The following is a 16,961-nucleotide window of genomic DNA, read 5'->3' on the forward strand; positions in this document are numbered from 1 at the left end:
GGTTGGTGGAGATCACCCTAAATAAACAGGAATCATGGTAATTGAGCGGAAAAAAATTCACCCGTTGACAGCAGAATTTTAAGGAACAATGAATACTCCTGAGGCGGAAGCCGGGAGTGTGTTTCCCTGTTATTTTTAAAATCATTTGTGTATCTTTGTTCTGACTTTTAAAACTCACAAACTCACTTGGGCACCTGGAGTAGCACACTCGGCACAGGGGGGGCGAATTCTAACGCTACCGCGCTGCCTTGACCGTGTTTACCACTCCCTACGAGCATCGCACCGCGAGGACTCTGGCCACGCCCCTTTTAGGCCACGCCCCCAACAAATCCAGTATAAATCGCTGACTACGAGCGACTGGCTCTCAGACCCTGATCCTACTCCTGAGGCGGAAGCCGCGAGTGTGTTTCCCTGTTATTTTTAAAATCATTTGTGTATCTTTGTTCTGACTGTTTTTAAAACTCACAAACTCACTTGGGCACCTGGAGTAGCACACTTGGCACGGGGAGCGGATTCTAACGCTACCGCGCTGCCTTGACCGTGTTTACCACTCCCTACGAGCATCGCACGGCGAGGACTCTGGCCACGCCCCCAACAAATCCAGTATAAATCGCTGACTACGAGCGACTGGCTCTCAGACCCTGATCCTACTCCTGAGGCGGAAGCCGGGAGTGTGTTTCCCTGTTATTTTTAAAATCATTTGTGTATCTTTGTTCTGACTGTTTTTAAAACTCATAAACTCACTTGGGCACCTGGAGTAGCACACTCGGCACGGGGAGCGGATTCTAACGCTACCGCGCTGCCTTGACCGTGTTTACCACTCCCTACGATCATCGCACCGCGAAGACTCTGGCCACGCCCCTTTTAGGCCACACCCCCCTTGCCGTTTCCATCAGCAACCACCTATAAAATGTGCCTGGGCCGGAAGCGCAGCGGACGAGCGCAGCGGGAGCGCCTAAGGCAAGCCCGCCTGCGCCCGTCCGCGCCAGACCAAGCCCAGAGCCCACAACCCCTGCCTCATCTACTCAAATACACCTCAAATACTCTCAGGAATCCCTGCATAGACTTAGAGACCTCCCAGCCACCTTATGTAACGGTACCATTGCCTTGGAGGATGAACACTCACGATGCCCTATTTGCGCCTATGGGTTCAATCCTCACCCCCCCCTCAAACCTATCTGTCTCGGTATGGCCCTGCTCAACTGCAGATCCCTACCGAAGCATCAGACAGAAATCAATTTACTCCTGAACAACTCGGATACTGAGGTCCTCTTCCTTACGGAAACCTGGCTCTCATCAGCTCGGAGCCAGATATCATTCAAACACTACCACCTGGCTACCTCATAAAATTCCACAACAGACCCAAGGGTATTGGAGGGGGTTTAGCGATTATATATCGTGACTACCTGTCCTGCCAGTTTAAAGAAAGTCCCATTTTAGACTGCCAAAATGTCAATTTTTCCATCCACCGGCCTCCTTCGTCTACTCTATCCGGGATACTAGTATATCGTCCACCTGGACCGGTACGTCGCTTTAGTAACTCCCTAATTGATGCCATCTCCTCTCTCGCTTGCGTATCCCCGAACTTTACGATCCTCGGACACTTAAATCTCCACTTCGACGACCACTCTAGCAAACCCGCTGCGGATCTTAAAGCAGACCTTGGCTCCATAAATCTACAACTACAAAGCAACGTACCTACCCATATCAAAGGACATCTGTTGGACCCCATATTCTCCAACCTCACTAGACTGTCAGTACAATCCCCCATCCCTCTCCCCTGGTCAGACCATTTTTTAGTTCCTTTTAAACTTAAGCTCTTAGTTAATGCTCCGGACACACCCCTCCCCCAACCTCCCTCCCGCCCATGGAAAAACTTGGACATAAACTCCTGGGCACAAGTACTTTCTTCTACCATGCCAGTACTGGACCCAGACCCCTCCAGAGCTGATGTCCAACTGCACGAATGGATCAACCATTCTCTAGACACAATCCTGCCACTCAAATCTCTCCCATCTATCAGGAAATCCGCTAAATTTCCCTGGTTCACCCAGGAACTACGAGATTTAAAAATAAATGCAAAAGACTAGAGCGCCTATGGAGAAAAAACTGGACTTTGGAAAGTAAAATAGAGTATAGAGCCTCCATCAAGCTCTATAAAAACTCTAAAAAACAACACAGGCCATCTTTTTTGAGAAAAAGATAGCCTCAGCGGCCAATTCGGCAAAAGAGACTTACCGTATTGTACGTCTCCTCACCAAAATCCAAGACCCCCTACCCACTCCGGACGGCGCCAGATGCAACCAGATGGCCGTATTCTTCTCCTCAAAAATCGACAAAATTCTGACCTCGCTCCCGGCCCCCACTTTCACACAAGCTCCCATTTATCCTCCCCCTCTCCCAGAGGCTCCCTGCCTACGAACTTTCCCCCAGATCACCACAGAGATGTTTCTGTCTATGTTACAAACTGTAAAAAGTGGCTCCCCGTCAGATCCAGCTCCCATCAGCAAGCTCAAACTGGTCGCCTCTACGGTAGCTCCCTCTCTCACTAATCTCATCAATGCCTCCTTTAAATTAGGCTCGGTACCGGCCAATTGGAAGAAAGCCACGGTCAGGGCTCTCCTAAAAAAAACTCACCTAGATCCCAAGGATTCAACCAACTTCAGGCCCATATTGCTTCTTCCTGCCATCAGCAAAGTCGCCGAACGTATGGCCAACCAGCAACTCTCTAAATTCCTGGAAGCCAACCATCTGCTTCGCCAATCCCAGACAGGGTTCAGAACTGGACAAGGCACAGACACCGCACTGTTAGCCGTGGTCGAAGAAGCTAGAAGCATCATGGACGCAGGAGGATCAGTGGCAGTGATCCTCCTCGACCTGAGTGCCGCCTTCGACACGGTGGACCATGCAATCCTTGTCCACCGGCTAAGTCTGATAGGAGTCGCTGACTCCGCCCTAGCTTGGATCAAATCCTTCCTGGAAGAAAGATCCTTCCAAGTGTCGGATGGTTCCGCCACGTCCAAGGCCCAGCCACTCCAGTGTGGGGTTCCCCAGGGTTCCTCCCTGAGCCCCACGCTTATTAATATTTACATGTCCCCTCTAGAGGACATTGTTGCGCCCTTTGGCATCAAAACAATAATGTATGCCGACGACACCCAGCTGGTGGTCTCTCTCAACCAATCGAGCAATAGCAAACATAACTTGGCTTGCTGCCTAGACAGAGTGTATCAGTGGATGTGTGAATCCCGTTTAAAACTAAACGGAGATAAAACGGAGGTACTTCTCCTAGGAAACCCACACAAGATCCCTACAACCCACTCTTGGCCACTTTGCATGGGAACGCCTCCAACCCCCAAGACCGAAGTTAAAAGTCTTGGCATCTGGCTGGACCAGGATCTTAGCTTTAAAACTCAGGCCAGAAAAACCGCAGGCACCTGTTTCGGCCTCATCAAGATGTCCCGAAAGATTCTCCACCTGATCCCCTCCCATTCAAGAAAACTACTGATGCAAGGGCTGGTGAACTCCAGACTAGACTATGCCAACGTCCTGTATCTGGGGGCCCCAGCTTCAGTGGTTCATAGACTGCAGTGCGCCCAGAACGCGGCTGCCAGAATCCTAACTGGAACTAAAGCGAGATGCTCGGCCAAACCAGCTCTCAGAAGCCTCCACTGGCTTCCAGTGAAAGAGCGGGTTACTTTCAAGACCCTGTGCATCTCCCACAGAATAATGCACGACAAAGGCCCCCCTATCCTGAGACCTATGATGAAACCGCATCAGTCCAACAAACAATTAAGATCCGACTCTCTCGCTCTCGCCAGCGTTCCAAGGATAAGGAAGGCCAGAACCGGCGGCAGCCTGTTCTCCTACAACGCCCCAAAACTGTGGAACTCCCTTCCACCTGCTCTGAGGAGAGAACATAACCTCCTCAGCTTTCGGAAGCAATTGAAAACCTGGCTCTTCCCCTAAACCCTCATTCTTCCCTTCCCTCTTCCTCTATGGATCTATGGTCATCAGCGCTGGGATGCCCTAGGGTAGCTATGCGCTTTATAAATCCCAACTCAACTCAATATAAATCATGAATGCTATGTAAGAGGTTTACAACAATTTTAAAATGTCAATGCTTGTAATCTAGGTTTCAAAATTATGACTAAAATAGTCTTCACTTGTGAAAATACTATAGCCAATATTTTGTTCTCAATATTTTCAAATCGAGAAACGTTTATTTTTTCACAGAATCGTTGAAAAAGGAAGGCTGTATCTAAAGAGGCCCACTGTATCAATAGAGCAAACAAATCAATATTGCAGAGGTTCTTTGAAGAAAACACATTGCAGCTGGTAGCGTCAAGTTTTGAATTATCTTATATGAATATCTAAAATAGCAACAGAACTTACCTCTACAATATCATCATCAAACAGCAGCCAAAAATCATGACTTTTTACTATTGCAATATAATGTCCTCGATTGGGACCACTGTAAAAAAAAAAGAAGAAAAAACACTTTAGCTATTTTACCTGTATCACTTTTCGTGAAGGCATCCTAAATAACTGGTGCTGCTGAACCTAATTAACTTAGAAATCATAAAACAATGTATTATGAATGACCAAGGAGTACTACATTTACAAAGAATGACACTATAGGTATGTAAAGGGGTATAGATGCCGTCAAGGGATTTATTCAATGAATAATTAGTGAATCAAATTAATTTCAAAGGATGTATTAATAATCCTTACAGGCAATTAATGCAGCAAAAAAATAGAGATTAATTCCAACCTATAACCTATATTCAATCAGAACATGTAGACTACATATAAACAACAAACACAAAGGTGTATTAGGAAAATAGAGTTTATCAAAGGAGATTTTTTTAAACGGTCAATAAATTCATATATACAGATGACAATATAACACAGAAATATATTTAGGGCTGTAGGTACACACATAAGTTAATTAATAAGTGACTCGACAGAACCTAAAAACACCTATCCCAAACTAGAATGAATAAAACAAAGTAGGGATGAGATGAAAGTCGACGTTTCGGTCTCTTAAATAACACTTTCTGAGACCATCTTCAGGACTGATGTCAATTATTGAACTGTATATAACCACATGTAATCTTAATTGCAATGCTAGAAGTCAAGCAACGTCTTCACTCGATCACGATTTCGTTAATGGCGGGGTCGTGATCGAGTGAAGACGTTGCTTGACTTCTAGCATTGCAATTAAAATTACATGTGGTTATATACAGTTCAATAATTGACATCAGTCCTGAAGATGGTCTCAGAAAGTGTTATTTAAGAGACCGAAACGTCGACTTTCATCTCATCCCTACTTTGTTTTATTCATTCTAGTTTGGGATAGGTGTTTTTAGGTTCTGTCGAGTCACTTATTAATTAACTTATGTGTGTACCTACAGCCCTAAATATATTTCTGTGTATTATTCTCATCTGTATATATGAATTTATTGACCGTTTAAAAAAAATCTCCTTTGATAAACTCTATTTTCCTAATACACCTTTGTGTTTGTTGTTTATATGTCGTCTACATGTTCTGATTGAATATAGGTTATATGTTGGAATTAATCTATTGTTTTGCTGCATTAATTGCCTATAAGGATTATTAATACATCCTTTGAAATTAATTTGATTCACTAATTATTCATTGAATAAATCCCTTGACGGCATCTATACCCCTTTATCTAATCACCAAGCCCTCAAGGGTATTTTGGGTTGCTCACCTCTTGTTGATCACTATAGGTATGTGGCAAAACTTACAATCAGGTGCAATAAATTAAAGCCAAAGCTAAATATCTCCTGGGAAAAGTTTAAAAGAGAGTAAATTCACACTTTATCAAAGGGAAGACTGTCTCAAACTGTCTGGCAAGATTGTAGTGACCTTGGCCTGTTGCACAAGTTACTACTTGTGTAACGATATATCTGTAAGAGACATTAGTTAGTGATAGATTCCTTACCTTAGAATATCCCCAGGCGTCAGACTGGATCCGGAAATTTTTGCGTAGCAGCACCCTTGCGCGTCGTTAGGCGTCGTCTGCGTCTCCGCGTCCTTCGTCGGCATCCAGGGCGCTGTGATGATGTCGTCGGAGTACTTAGACGCCGCCTCCGCGTGCTGACGTCAGTTCTTAGACACAGCTTTTCCGCGCCAGAAGCGCAGAGCCATGTTAAAAACCAACACTGGTGCCATTGAAACTAGGGCCCTGAAAGGGGATGACCTTAACCCTAGATATCGGTTCGCAGAACGGGGAGGATGGGTGGGTCGGTAAAGAATCTATCACTAACTAATGTCTCTTACAGATATATCGTTACACAAGTAGTAACTTGCGCATCTGAAAGAGACACGTTAGTGATAGATTCCTTACCTTAGAATAGATACCCCAGCAATACCAACCCCGGTGGTGGGTCTGCAAACCAATAATCACACCAGAAAATCCTGGAGGACGGAACGGCCAAAGAAGCCAACCCTCCGGACTTGACTGTCCAGGCAGTAGTGTCTTGCAAACGTGTGCAGCGAGGCCCACGTAGCTGCCTGGCAAATGTCCTGCGGGAGGATAAACCCGAAACCGCGCCGAGTCGAGAACCGCTCCGATGAAGAGGAGCTTCTGAGAGGGGCACAGGTGTGACTTCGGCACATTGATGGAAAACCCCAGCAGGTGCAGAAGGTTTGCCGTTGTCTGGAGGTGGCTGACGACTGTTTGGGGCGAGCCCGCCTTCAACAACCAGTCGTCGAGGTAGGGGAAGACTGAAACCCCTAACCTGCGCAGATGAGCTGCGACCACTGCCATCACCTTCGTGAACACCCGTGGGGCGCTGGTAAGGCCGAAGGGGAGCAAGGTAAACTGAAAGTGCTCGTGGCCTACCGTGAACCACAGGTAACGCCGGTGGGCCTGCAGAACGGGGATGTGGAAATAAGCGTCCTGCAAGTCCAACGCTACCATCCAGTCTCCTGGGTCCAGGGCAGCTAAGACCTGAGCCAGTGTCAGCATTTTGAACTTCTCCTTCCGGAGGAAACCGTTGACGTTCCGTAGGCCCAAGATAGGGCGTAGGCCCCCTTTGCCCTTCTTGGGTACCAAAAAGTAGTGGGAGTAGCAACCACACCCTACTTCTGGCCCAGGAACGCGCTCGATGCCCCCTTGGCCAAGAGGACCATAACTTCCTCCTGCAGAAGTCACAAATGATCCCCCGATACACGGTGGTTCTGCAGTGGCATGGCTGGAGGGGACGCTTCGAAGGGGGGGGGAGTAGTCCCTTCGGACGATTTGCAGCACCCACCTGTCCGATGTGACAGTGCGCCAGTGGAGGAGGTGATGGCGAACCCTGCCACCCCACTGGCGACACATGGGCCTGAAAGCACGGACTAGGAGGGTTTTGAGGCGGATGCTGCGGAGGAAGGTGTAGACTGTCCTCGCCGTTGTCCCCGACCGCTGCCACGGCGGTTTCCACGGCCGCCACCGCGTTGGGTATTACCCTGCGGCGCGTGGCTGGCAGAACGTGTGGGTACACCCCTTCCTTGGCCGCGAAAGGCAGCCGTTTGCTGGCGGGGGGCCGAGAGCCCCAAGGACTTGGCCGTAGCCTTGGAGTCCTTAAAGCGCTCAAGCGCATGGTCTGCCTTGTCGCCAAAAAGGAGACGGCCATCAAACGGCATGTCCATGAGTGTATTCTGGACATCAGCCGAGAAGTTGGCGGACCTCAACCAGGCGTGGCGACGAATCACCACCGTCGTTGCCATCGCTCTGCCCAGTGAGTCGGTGGTATCCAGTCCACACCGAATAGAATAACGTGCTGCATCTCGGCCTTCCACAAGGGCTTGGCCGAGTTTAGCCCGTACCTCCAACGGGCATTCTGGCAGCATTTCCGCGACCCTATCCCACAGGGAGTGGGTCTAGCGGCCCAAGAGGCATGCGGTGTTGGAAGACCGCAGTCCCAGACTTAGGGAGGAGAATACCTTCTTACCGTATTGCTCAAACCTCTTGGATTCCCCATCAGGCGGAGCCGACGGGAATGCGGTCTGGGAATTGGAGGCCTGGATCACCAGGCTCTCAGGGGTGGGGTGGGTGGACAGGAAACAAGGGTCGCCCGGGGCCGGGCGGTGGCGTCTGCCCACGTTCCTATCTACAGGCGAACCTGTAGCGGGCCTGGACCAAGTGCCCCCAGACGGGTCCGCTGGGCCCTAAGGCGCCACGGAGCCCGCCGGGGGAGTGAGGGACCTCATGGCCATGAGGAACCGTTCGATCTACTCCGGCGTCGCGCGCGGCCCAGGGACCGGAGGGTATGGGACCGGACGCGACGCCTGCGACTCCGACGGAGCCGCGTGGGTGGTGCCACCTGAACCCCCGGCCGCGTCGTGCGAGCGTCGGGGGGAGTCGGAAGAGCGATCACGTCTCTTCGACTTCTTGTGCTTACCTGACGACTTCGACCCTGAGGAGTGATGTCGACTCCCGGAGCTCCGATTGCTCCGCTCCCAGTCCGTCGACCTCCGTCCGGACCGGGACCTCTCCTGGCGCGGGGCCGACTGCCGGAGTTCGAGTCGCTTGCGGGACCGCTCCCGCTTAGCTTTCGAAGTCAGGGCCCGGCAGTCTGAACAGGTCTTGTCGTCGTGGTCGACGCCGAGACAGTGAAGACACCGATGGTGAGGGTTGGTAACCAACATCAGTCGGTCGCAGTCCTCACAGGGTTTAAAACCTGGCATCCCTATCGGCACCGTTCGGAGTCCAAGACTCGAAAAAGAAAAATTCAAAAGGGATCAAAAAGTTTAGTCAAAAAAGACTAAGGTACCACTTTTTCCGGATCTGCGCTGCTGGCGCAGAAAAAAGAAGAACTGACGTCAGCACGCGGAGGCGTCGTACAAGTACTCCGACGACATCATCACGGCGCCCACGACGCCGACGACGGACGCGGAGCCGCAGACGAAGCCTACCGACGCGCAAGGGTACTGCTACGCAAACATTTCCGGATCCAGTCTGACGCCTGGGGATATTCTAAGGTAAGGAATCTATCACTAACGTGTCTCTTTCAGATGTCGCAAATCATCAAATCCTGAAAACATGGAGTGGATTGGGAAATTGAGAATGCAATATCTGTTCAGGTAAGCTAGCATTGAGAGAAGCACCCAGCTACATTAGTAAGTAAAATGCAAAATGCTCTCTCCCTTAACAACTTAGGAAGAAAGTTCTGTATTTCAAAGTTGATTCTTACAGTGAAAGCTCACTAGACTTAAAAAAAAGTCAATACAAATCACACCATAATAGATCACCTTCAAATCCATTAAGCACATTTTAAACAGTTAGCTCCAGACGTAAACTCACAAATTACCTATAGTCCACATCACAGTGTTTTTCATGCTAAAACATACAGAAAATACTAATATAAACAACTCCCTTTTTTAGGTGTCGGCCTGCGAAAGACTGCGCACATGCGCAGTCGAGCTGGCGAGATTTAACGATATAGAGTGAGTTTCACTAACGAGGTTAAGCCCCGCCCCTCTTTTCCATTGGCTGGCGTCACCGTTCATGCTAAACGGTGGCCAGCCATTGGAGAAGAGGTCCTAGTGACGTTCTTTTCTCTTTTAGCCCCGTCCTTTTCAGACTGGCTTACTTGACTTACTGTTGCGGTAAAAGGTTTCTTATCTTCTTTATGGGGCGAAACAGATGGCCCCATAAAGAAAATAAGGAACCTTTTACCACAGCAGTAGGTCGGGCTCTAAAAGAGAAAGCAGCATGTCGTGGCGAGCTACTTTGGCTATAACCGCGGCACCTGCGCTTTACTTTTAATGTTACAAGTAAAGCCCGGGTGCCGCGATTATACTAAAATGAAAGAAATAGAAAAAACATAGATTTCTTCCATTTTAGTATAATCGCGGCACCCGCGCTTTACTTGTAACATTTTAAAAGTAAACCGCGGGTGCCGCGAATATACCAAAATGAAAGAAATAGATGTTTTTTCTATTTCTTTCATTTCAGTATAATATCAGCGTTTGTAAAACGCTGATATTCGTTTGTTTGATTGTGTACGTCTGGTTGCTCGCACAGCTTCTCTTCCCAAATTCAATCTTTATTTGCGCCAATTCATTTGTAAAATTTTTTTTATTTATTTTAAACGCTATGCTTTAATAGTAAAGTACTTGTATTGCTTCAGTTTTCAATAGCAGTATACTCTCAGCGTTTCCCACGGAGTGAGTTATTGCTGAAATAATAAAAAACTGTCCGCGGACTCCTGGCCCGAGATATATTTCTGTTTTCGGTGGATGTGAAGGCGCGTTCAGCACCACGGAGCCCTGGAGCCGGGTGTAAAGTAAATCGCTTTGAGAGCCGGTGAAGAGAGCGCTCTAATGGTACGGGTTCTTCGTGGTATTTCAACAGCGTGACAATGGCTGGCCTGGCGCGATAAATCATTTCCAGTAACTCCTAGAAGGGTGCGAGGCTGTCGGGGGCCGGCTGGTGCTGTAAATCTCCTGTTTTATTGCCGTATGAACATATGCCGCGATTGAAGAAGGCTCAGTTCTTTTACCGAAGACACATCCCCACAACGCTGCCGGCCAGTCAGCGGCCAGCGTTCACATTCCGGCTTGTTTTCTTTCACTTGCACCACAATGTGTCTGCTTCAAACAGAAAACTGGCAATATTTACACCACGCAGAAATCAATTTCTTCAAATATATATTTTCATTCCCGGCTTCTTTTCTTTCATTACACCTCTTTTCAACTGTTCTCGGAGCTGAGCACATTGTGTCTGCTTCAAACAGAAAACTTGAGATATTCACACCAATCTAAAATCGATTGTTTTCCAATATATATTTCTGAGAATCGGTTTAAATATATGAGAAACCAAAATTTGTTTTTTTCCTTTTACAAAAGGTTTTCATGCAATAGTTCATTGATGTATTCGAGGCTTATGTGCCATAACATTGAAATATTACATATTTATCTCCTTATTTTATTTACACACACAGTATAGCAAAACATGTGACAGTCTGGCCTGTTTTTAATTTGATTATGACAGTTCCGCAGGTTCAAGTTCTGGTTTGAAAGCTCTATCTCAGTTGATAAGGCAGTCTGTCAGTCTGTCCTCGAGTCCCCTGTACAGCCCCAGTAATGTAGATGAATGCACCCCCACAGCGATCATTTACAGCTTTGACGCTATGTTAGCTGTCACATTTACATGTACCGAAGTTCGGACTTGATTTACTTGCCGTATGCTGGCTGGGCTGATTTATAGCAATATATGATGCGGGCGGGATCAGAAACTGGCAGCGGCAACAGAGGCCGACACATGAACAGAGGAGTGTGTCTGTGCTCGGTGAAAACCGCCACACAACTCCGATCCCTCCATTTGAAATAGAAACACGCATCTACTCACTTCCTTTGAAAAGGGTGCGTGTGTGTGTGAATATATATATATATATATATATATATATATATATATATATTTTTTTTTTTAATGGCACTTATTTTTACATACACATGTGATATCAGTTTCATAGTCCCAGTGCAATCAATGTATGACCGTTGGATTCAGCAGTCATTATTTTCATAAGGTGTTGATTTGAAAGAATGAAATACATATTTGGATTTGAGTAAGAACAATTGGTTGTTGCGATATTATGTATAACAACAGCTATCAAATGTTTTTATCCAATTCATTGGGTTGGGATATATGAACGTAAGGGTGGCTTTAAATAATACTGCCTTTACTTGTGCATTCATGCGGTTCAAAATAGATATGTCCCTGTAATTAATTTATTTATAAATTGTAAATTTGTAAAATATACTTTTTTATGATTACTGCTGTCAATATCGCAAATCAGCATCGTCTCAATATGTTATCATAGAATCTGCATTCAGACAGTACAAAATATTACATCTAACACCTTTTGTTGTTTATGTACTGCCAGAGGGTGAATATATTTTTCTGGCTTAGTATTAAGGCAATTAGTTTCGCGAAAACAAACATTGTTACATTTTCGATGGCTTTGCTGTTCAAAATCAATGTGGATGATAGTACTTTGTCTATGTTTATGGCTGATTACCATGTGACTCATAAAAGAGGTGGAACACTGATGTTAAAAAAAAAGCATATAAAAAAGAGAGTTAACGCTGTGCTTGGTGTGTGAACAAGAGCACTTGATGCTCGAAACGTGTCGCTGTTGAAAGGTCATCAATAAATCTTACCTTGCCGAGCCGTGGGGTCCGTCTCTTCATTTCGCCGCTGCGGTGGAGGTTTTGAAGATTGCTGATATATATATATATATATATATATATATATTGCATTTACACAAATACTAATTAGATGCACATATTCGCACTTTCCAATCTATATATATGTGTGTGTGGCGTTGTAAGTTGTATGTAGTGGGGCATATACTTGTATTTATGAGACGATTGCGAGAGATCAATAAACTGATATGTCCGTATGTCTTCCCAATCCAGATGTGTATTTGAACACACGCTGACTTGCACATGATATAGCTCGGTGGCCCTATATTGCTCGAGCCAGAGGAGCACGGTATAGCACGCGGACTTCTGAAATAAATGCAGATCGCAGAGATGCACATTTGTTTGTATTAGAAATGTAAAGAACAAGGATCAATGAACACACGAAAGCAAAGAAAACAAGAGCACCGCTGTGGACTCGTCTGATCCTCTGTGCAGGAAAGGGCCTCATTCCTTCTCCTGAGTGGAACCACAGAGCTTTACGTGCATGAGATGTACACTATCTGTGAGGGTTCTGAGCAAGATCTAAACCCCAAGCCCTCCTCTGCACCGACTAATGTATGGCCCACTTACACAAGCCCATGTTGTGCCGCTGACGCGTGTCCTGTGTTGGCTTTTGTGTCTTTGATGGTTGTCCATGTGCCAGCCATTTTCACCAGGCCAACACCAGGGCTCAGTTTATTGATAGGGAGGAAAATGCTTAATTAGGAGTCAATGAAAAAAAGCGGCGAAGCAGGGCCAGTTACAAAATCCAATACTGCAAAAATAATGCCGAGCGCTGTGTGCGCAGCAAACCCAACTTTTGTTGCTGAATAAGAAGGAAAGGGCATTAAATGGAAGGCGCTGGGGGTGCCGGCGGAACGCAGAGGCCTTTTCTCGCAGGAAGATTGACACTGTAGGAGCCGCCGCCGCGCTCCGAAGACACTGTATTCAGATCACGTGAACAAATAAGGCCGAATTTGAAAGGCAGCAGCGCCTATATTTCCGACTATATAGGGGGTGCCGTACACCACCCCTCCCCCTCTCCGAATTCATAAGTTTTAAGGTTTAAAGGAAACAGCAATAGCGGCGGTTGCCTCCCTTTAATTCTGCAGGACTCCGGTGATTGCAAAGGGCTGCTTGTTCAACACTTCTGCTTTTTTTGCGGGGAACCCTCAAGGGGCCATCCGAGATGGGCAGAGCGTGTCCCGGTCCGTGGCTGAGGGACCCGAGGGCTCGCGAAGGCTCAAATAGGGAGCCCCGGAGAGGGAGTGCAGAGACGGGAATCCGGGCCATGCTGCGCCCCTGCCTGAATAGGACCAGCGCGGGGCCCTTGTGAGTACGGGTCGGGGGGTGACGGGCATTCCCCGGTGATAGGGTCAGGGGCTAGAGCGGAGCAGGGACATTGGGGGGTGCGTCACAGAGCCATAATAGCAGCTAGACATCACACACCATGGTAGCCACCAGGCTTCACGTCCCTGCGCCTTTCCCATCAGCGCTGTCCCGTTTCTTGTGGGACTTAACTCCCCAGACGGGGTTTAGATACGCCCGTGGACACACCAGTTCTGCATCCGCACCCCAGTCCTTACACTCAGCCCGCCAGGGAGAGCGGCGGGGATTGTCACAAACAACGGCCACCATGTTGGGAAGAGCCCGCGTCAGAACTTGTCTGGGTTGGATTCTGAGGGAATCTCAACTCCTAACCCTTGTCAGCCCTGACCCCAGTCACCCGCCCCAGCTCACGCCTATGCTCTCTCTTTCTCACAATGACTGTAAAGCTGGGCCAGGACGAGGCTGCCAAGAAGCTGCTGGGCAAAAGGTGTGCGGCCCCAGCGCTGGGAGAGGAGCCCACGGAGGAGGAGGAGGCAGCTTCCCGGGACCCCCAGGAGGAGGGCGAGCAGGATTTTCAGCCATCCGTGCAGCCCTCCCCGGACCAGAGACACTTTCTGCGAGCGAGAGATGAAGGTGAGGGGCAGCGGCTGTGGAGCAGGCCCGGCTCCAGAAATTTTTAATTGGGTGGGCCAAGGACGCATTTGGGTGGGCCACTGCGGGCTCGATTTGTCGCATATATGTCTAGGCAGGCCTGCTTCAGGGCCCTCCTTTACCTCTTCTTAGTCTTACAAGGCCCAGTAAAACTCACTCTTTTCCAAATCTCTTTTTAATGTTATCACTCACAAAAAGTGTTTTTTCTATGTAATGTTCCTTTGATGGGAAGAGGAGGTTTCTGAGGTGGGAGTATCAGGCAAGTGACACTTCTCGGGCTCCCTCTGTTTGAGCCTTCATTACTACCTCCACCTGACCACGGACTCTTCAACGCACTCCCTTACAAGCTTGATTAGCCACTATTACTCTCCAGTGCACCTTATCTCACAGATGACCTTGGGCCCCGCCCCATGTCAGGCACCATCTCCCGGTAAAAACATTAGTAAAATCACCTTCATACTTAAAACATTGAATAGAGCAATAAATATAATTAGCACGCACTTTAAAGTATGTTCCACAGTGGCCCTTATGGCCCGACTGCTAATTAAATTAACAAAAACAGAAAGGCCATGACTGGGCCGGATTCAGCGCTGATGCAAAAGTCTTTTTTGGCGCTGCACCAAAAACCTCTTTCTCCATAAATACCTTTACTACCACCTTCCAACAGTGTACCTCATCCATCCATCCCCCCCCTATTGACCTCTTCCTCGGATTCCCTCACTGCCACACGCTACAAGTGCCCCTCATCTCCCCATAGCCCCTCCCCTTTATGACCTCCTCCTCGGATTCCCTCACTGCCACCCTCACCCCGTGCCCCTCGTCTCTCTGTAGCCCCTCCCCCTCATGACCTCCTCATCAGACTCCCTCAATACCACCATCCACCAGTGCCCCTCATCTCTCCCTAGCTCCCCCTCCACCCCATGACCTCCTCTTCGGATTCCCTCACTGCCACCCTCCACCAGCGCCCCTCATCTCTCTGTAGCCCATCCCCCTCATGACCTCCTCCTTAGACTCCCTCACTACCACCCTCTACCAGTGCCCCTCATCTCTCCCTAGCTTCCCCCTCCACCCCATGACCTCTTCCTCGGATTCCCTCACTGTCATCCTCCAATAGTGCCCCTCATCGCTCCATAGCCCCTCCCACTACCTCCTCCTCGGATTCCCTCACTGGCACCCTCCACCAGTGCCCCTCATGTTTACGTATCCCCTCTCTCATATGCATTTAATTTGTTGTATAACGCTGCTCATATCAATGTAGTGTGCGTCAGTACTTTACATCACGCACACACTTACAGAGACAATGAATCATGCAAGTATGTAAATCAGTCTACAGGGAATGTCACATAAGCCAATGAGGATTACAAGGTGTAGGAATCATAGGTCATCCATTCCGGTGGGTAGTATATTTTAAGAGGGTTTGGTCTGGGGAAACACAAACTTAGGATTTAAAGAGTATTCCATGGGGGTCAGCTTTACTGATAAAAATGTATATCTGCCCAAACATACTCATTTTAGCAACATTAGAATAATGAAAAGACTAGGGAAGTTCTAACTATATCACAAAACAAAAATGCGAAGTTCTAATTATACCATTCAGGTTTGTTTGCAGCTCTTTGGTGGCAGTTCATTGTTCACTGCCTTTTGTTAGGATTGTAACTTATGAAGTAACACAAGGATCTCTGTGACAAAGGCAGTAACCCACTGAGCTATCCACATAAAATACAGTGCGTCTGCATTTAAAAAATACTAACAGACAAATTATTGCTCTAAAGCAGGATCATTAATCACCAACTTTATCTGGGCATTGCCATTTTGTATTTTTTTATTGTTGACCAGCATCGGCTATGATGAAATGATAAAAACTGGTTAAATGAAGCACATACGAAGTATATGTCCTGCTGGGCCTGTGCAGATTTTAAAAAGATTTTTTTTTGTAACACATTCTCTTACCTACTCCATTAGTCATACTTTGGGGCAGATTTATGTTAACTGGCGCATCCCCAGGGATGCGCCAGTTGACATGCGCCACAGTGCGCCACTGCTCCGCCACCCATGGTGCGCCGCATTTATGATGCGGTGCACCATGGTGCAAGGAAGTGAAGATGAGTGACACATCTCTCGGCGCACGGGCGGCGCATTGCAGGAGTCATGTCGCAAGTGCGACATGACTCCTGCAATGCACAGGGGCCACCTATTCAATGTATGGTGCGTCACCCTTACGCCTGCTTCAAGCAGGCGTAAGGAATTGACGTAGAAAGTGACTGAGTGAAATCTCATAGATTTCACTCAGCCACTTTTAGGAGGCGTTCCTGCGCAGGAACGACCCCCCCTGCGCAGGAACGCCTCCTTATGGCACAGGGGTTTCCAACGTGACGCATCTCCTAGATGCGTCACGTTGTAAATAGGGTGCATTGTTTGCGCCGCTGTTGCGTCACATTACGTGACGCAATTGCGGCGCAAGGAGGCGCAAGAGCCTCCTAAATCTGCCCCTTTGTGTCACAGCCGTATGTGATAAGCAGCTGCAGGGGTCAGGGGGTGACTAGGAATAAACAGACCACTTTTCCCCTGCGCTGCATAGAAAAAGAAAATCAACGCAGCAGGACAGTAGGCAAAGGTTACCTTTGTCAAAGAAAGGACTTGTCCCCTTTCACCATGCAGAGATGAAGGGGTGAAAAAAGTAAACAAAGCCTAGTTAACATGTTAATGGTCTTTTAACGACCTGTTAAGTACTTTGGTGCGGCTGCGATAATCTTAAACTGTCTGTGTGTGTGCGCGCCCA

The 16,961-nt window shown here is 47.8% G+C and overlaps 1 protein-coding gene across 1 annotated transcript in view; it reads right to left on the reverse strand.

Annotated features, from left to right (window-relative positions):
- Nucleotides 1-16,961, reverse strand: part of USP12 (ubiquitin specific peptidase 12) — a 401,704-nt gene that overhangs the window by 12,680 nt on the left and 372,063 nt on the right. Inside the window, exon 8 of the mRNA XM_078657114.1 lies at nt 4,393-4,471. Within this exon, the coding sequence (XP_078513240.1) occupies nt 4,393-4,471 (79 nt within the window). The remainder of the gene's footprint in view (nt 1-4,392; nt 4,472-16,961) is intronic.

This window comes from Lissotriton helveticus, chromosome 8, assembly GCF_964261635.1.
Source record: "Lissotriton helveticus chromosome 8, aLisHel1.1, whole genome shotgun sequence".
Classification (NCBI taxonomy): domain Eukaryota; kingdom Metazoa; phylum Chordata; class Amphibia; order Caudata; family Salamandridae; genus Lissotriton; species Lissotriton helveticus.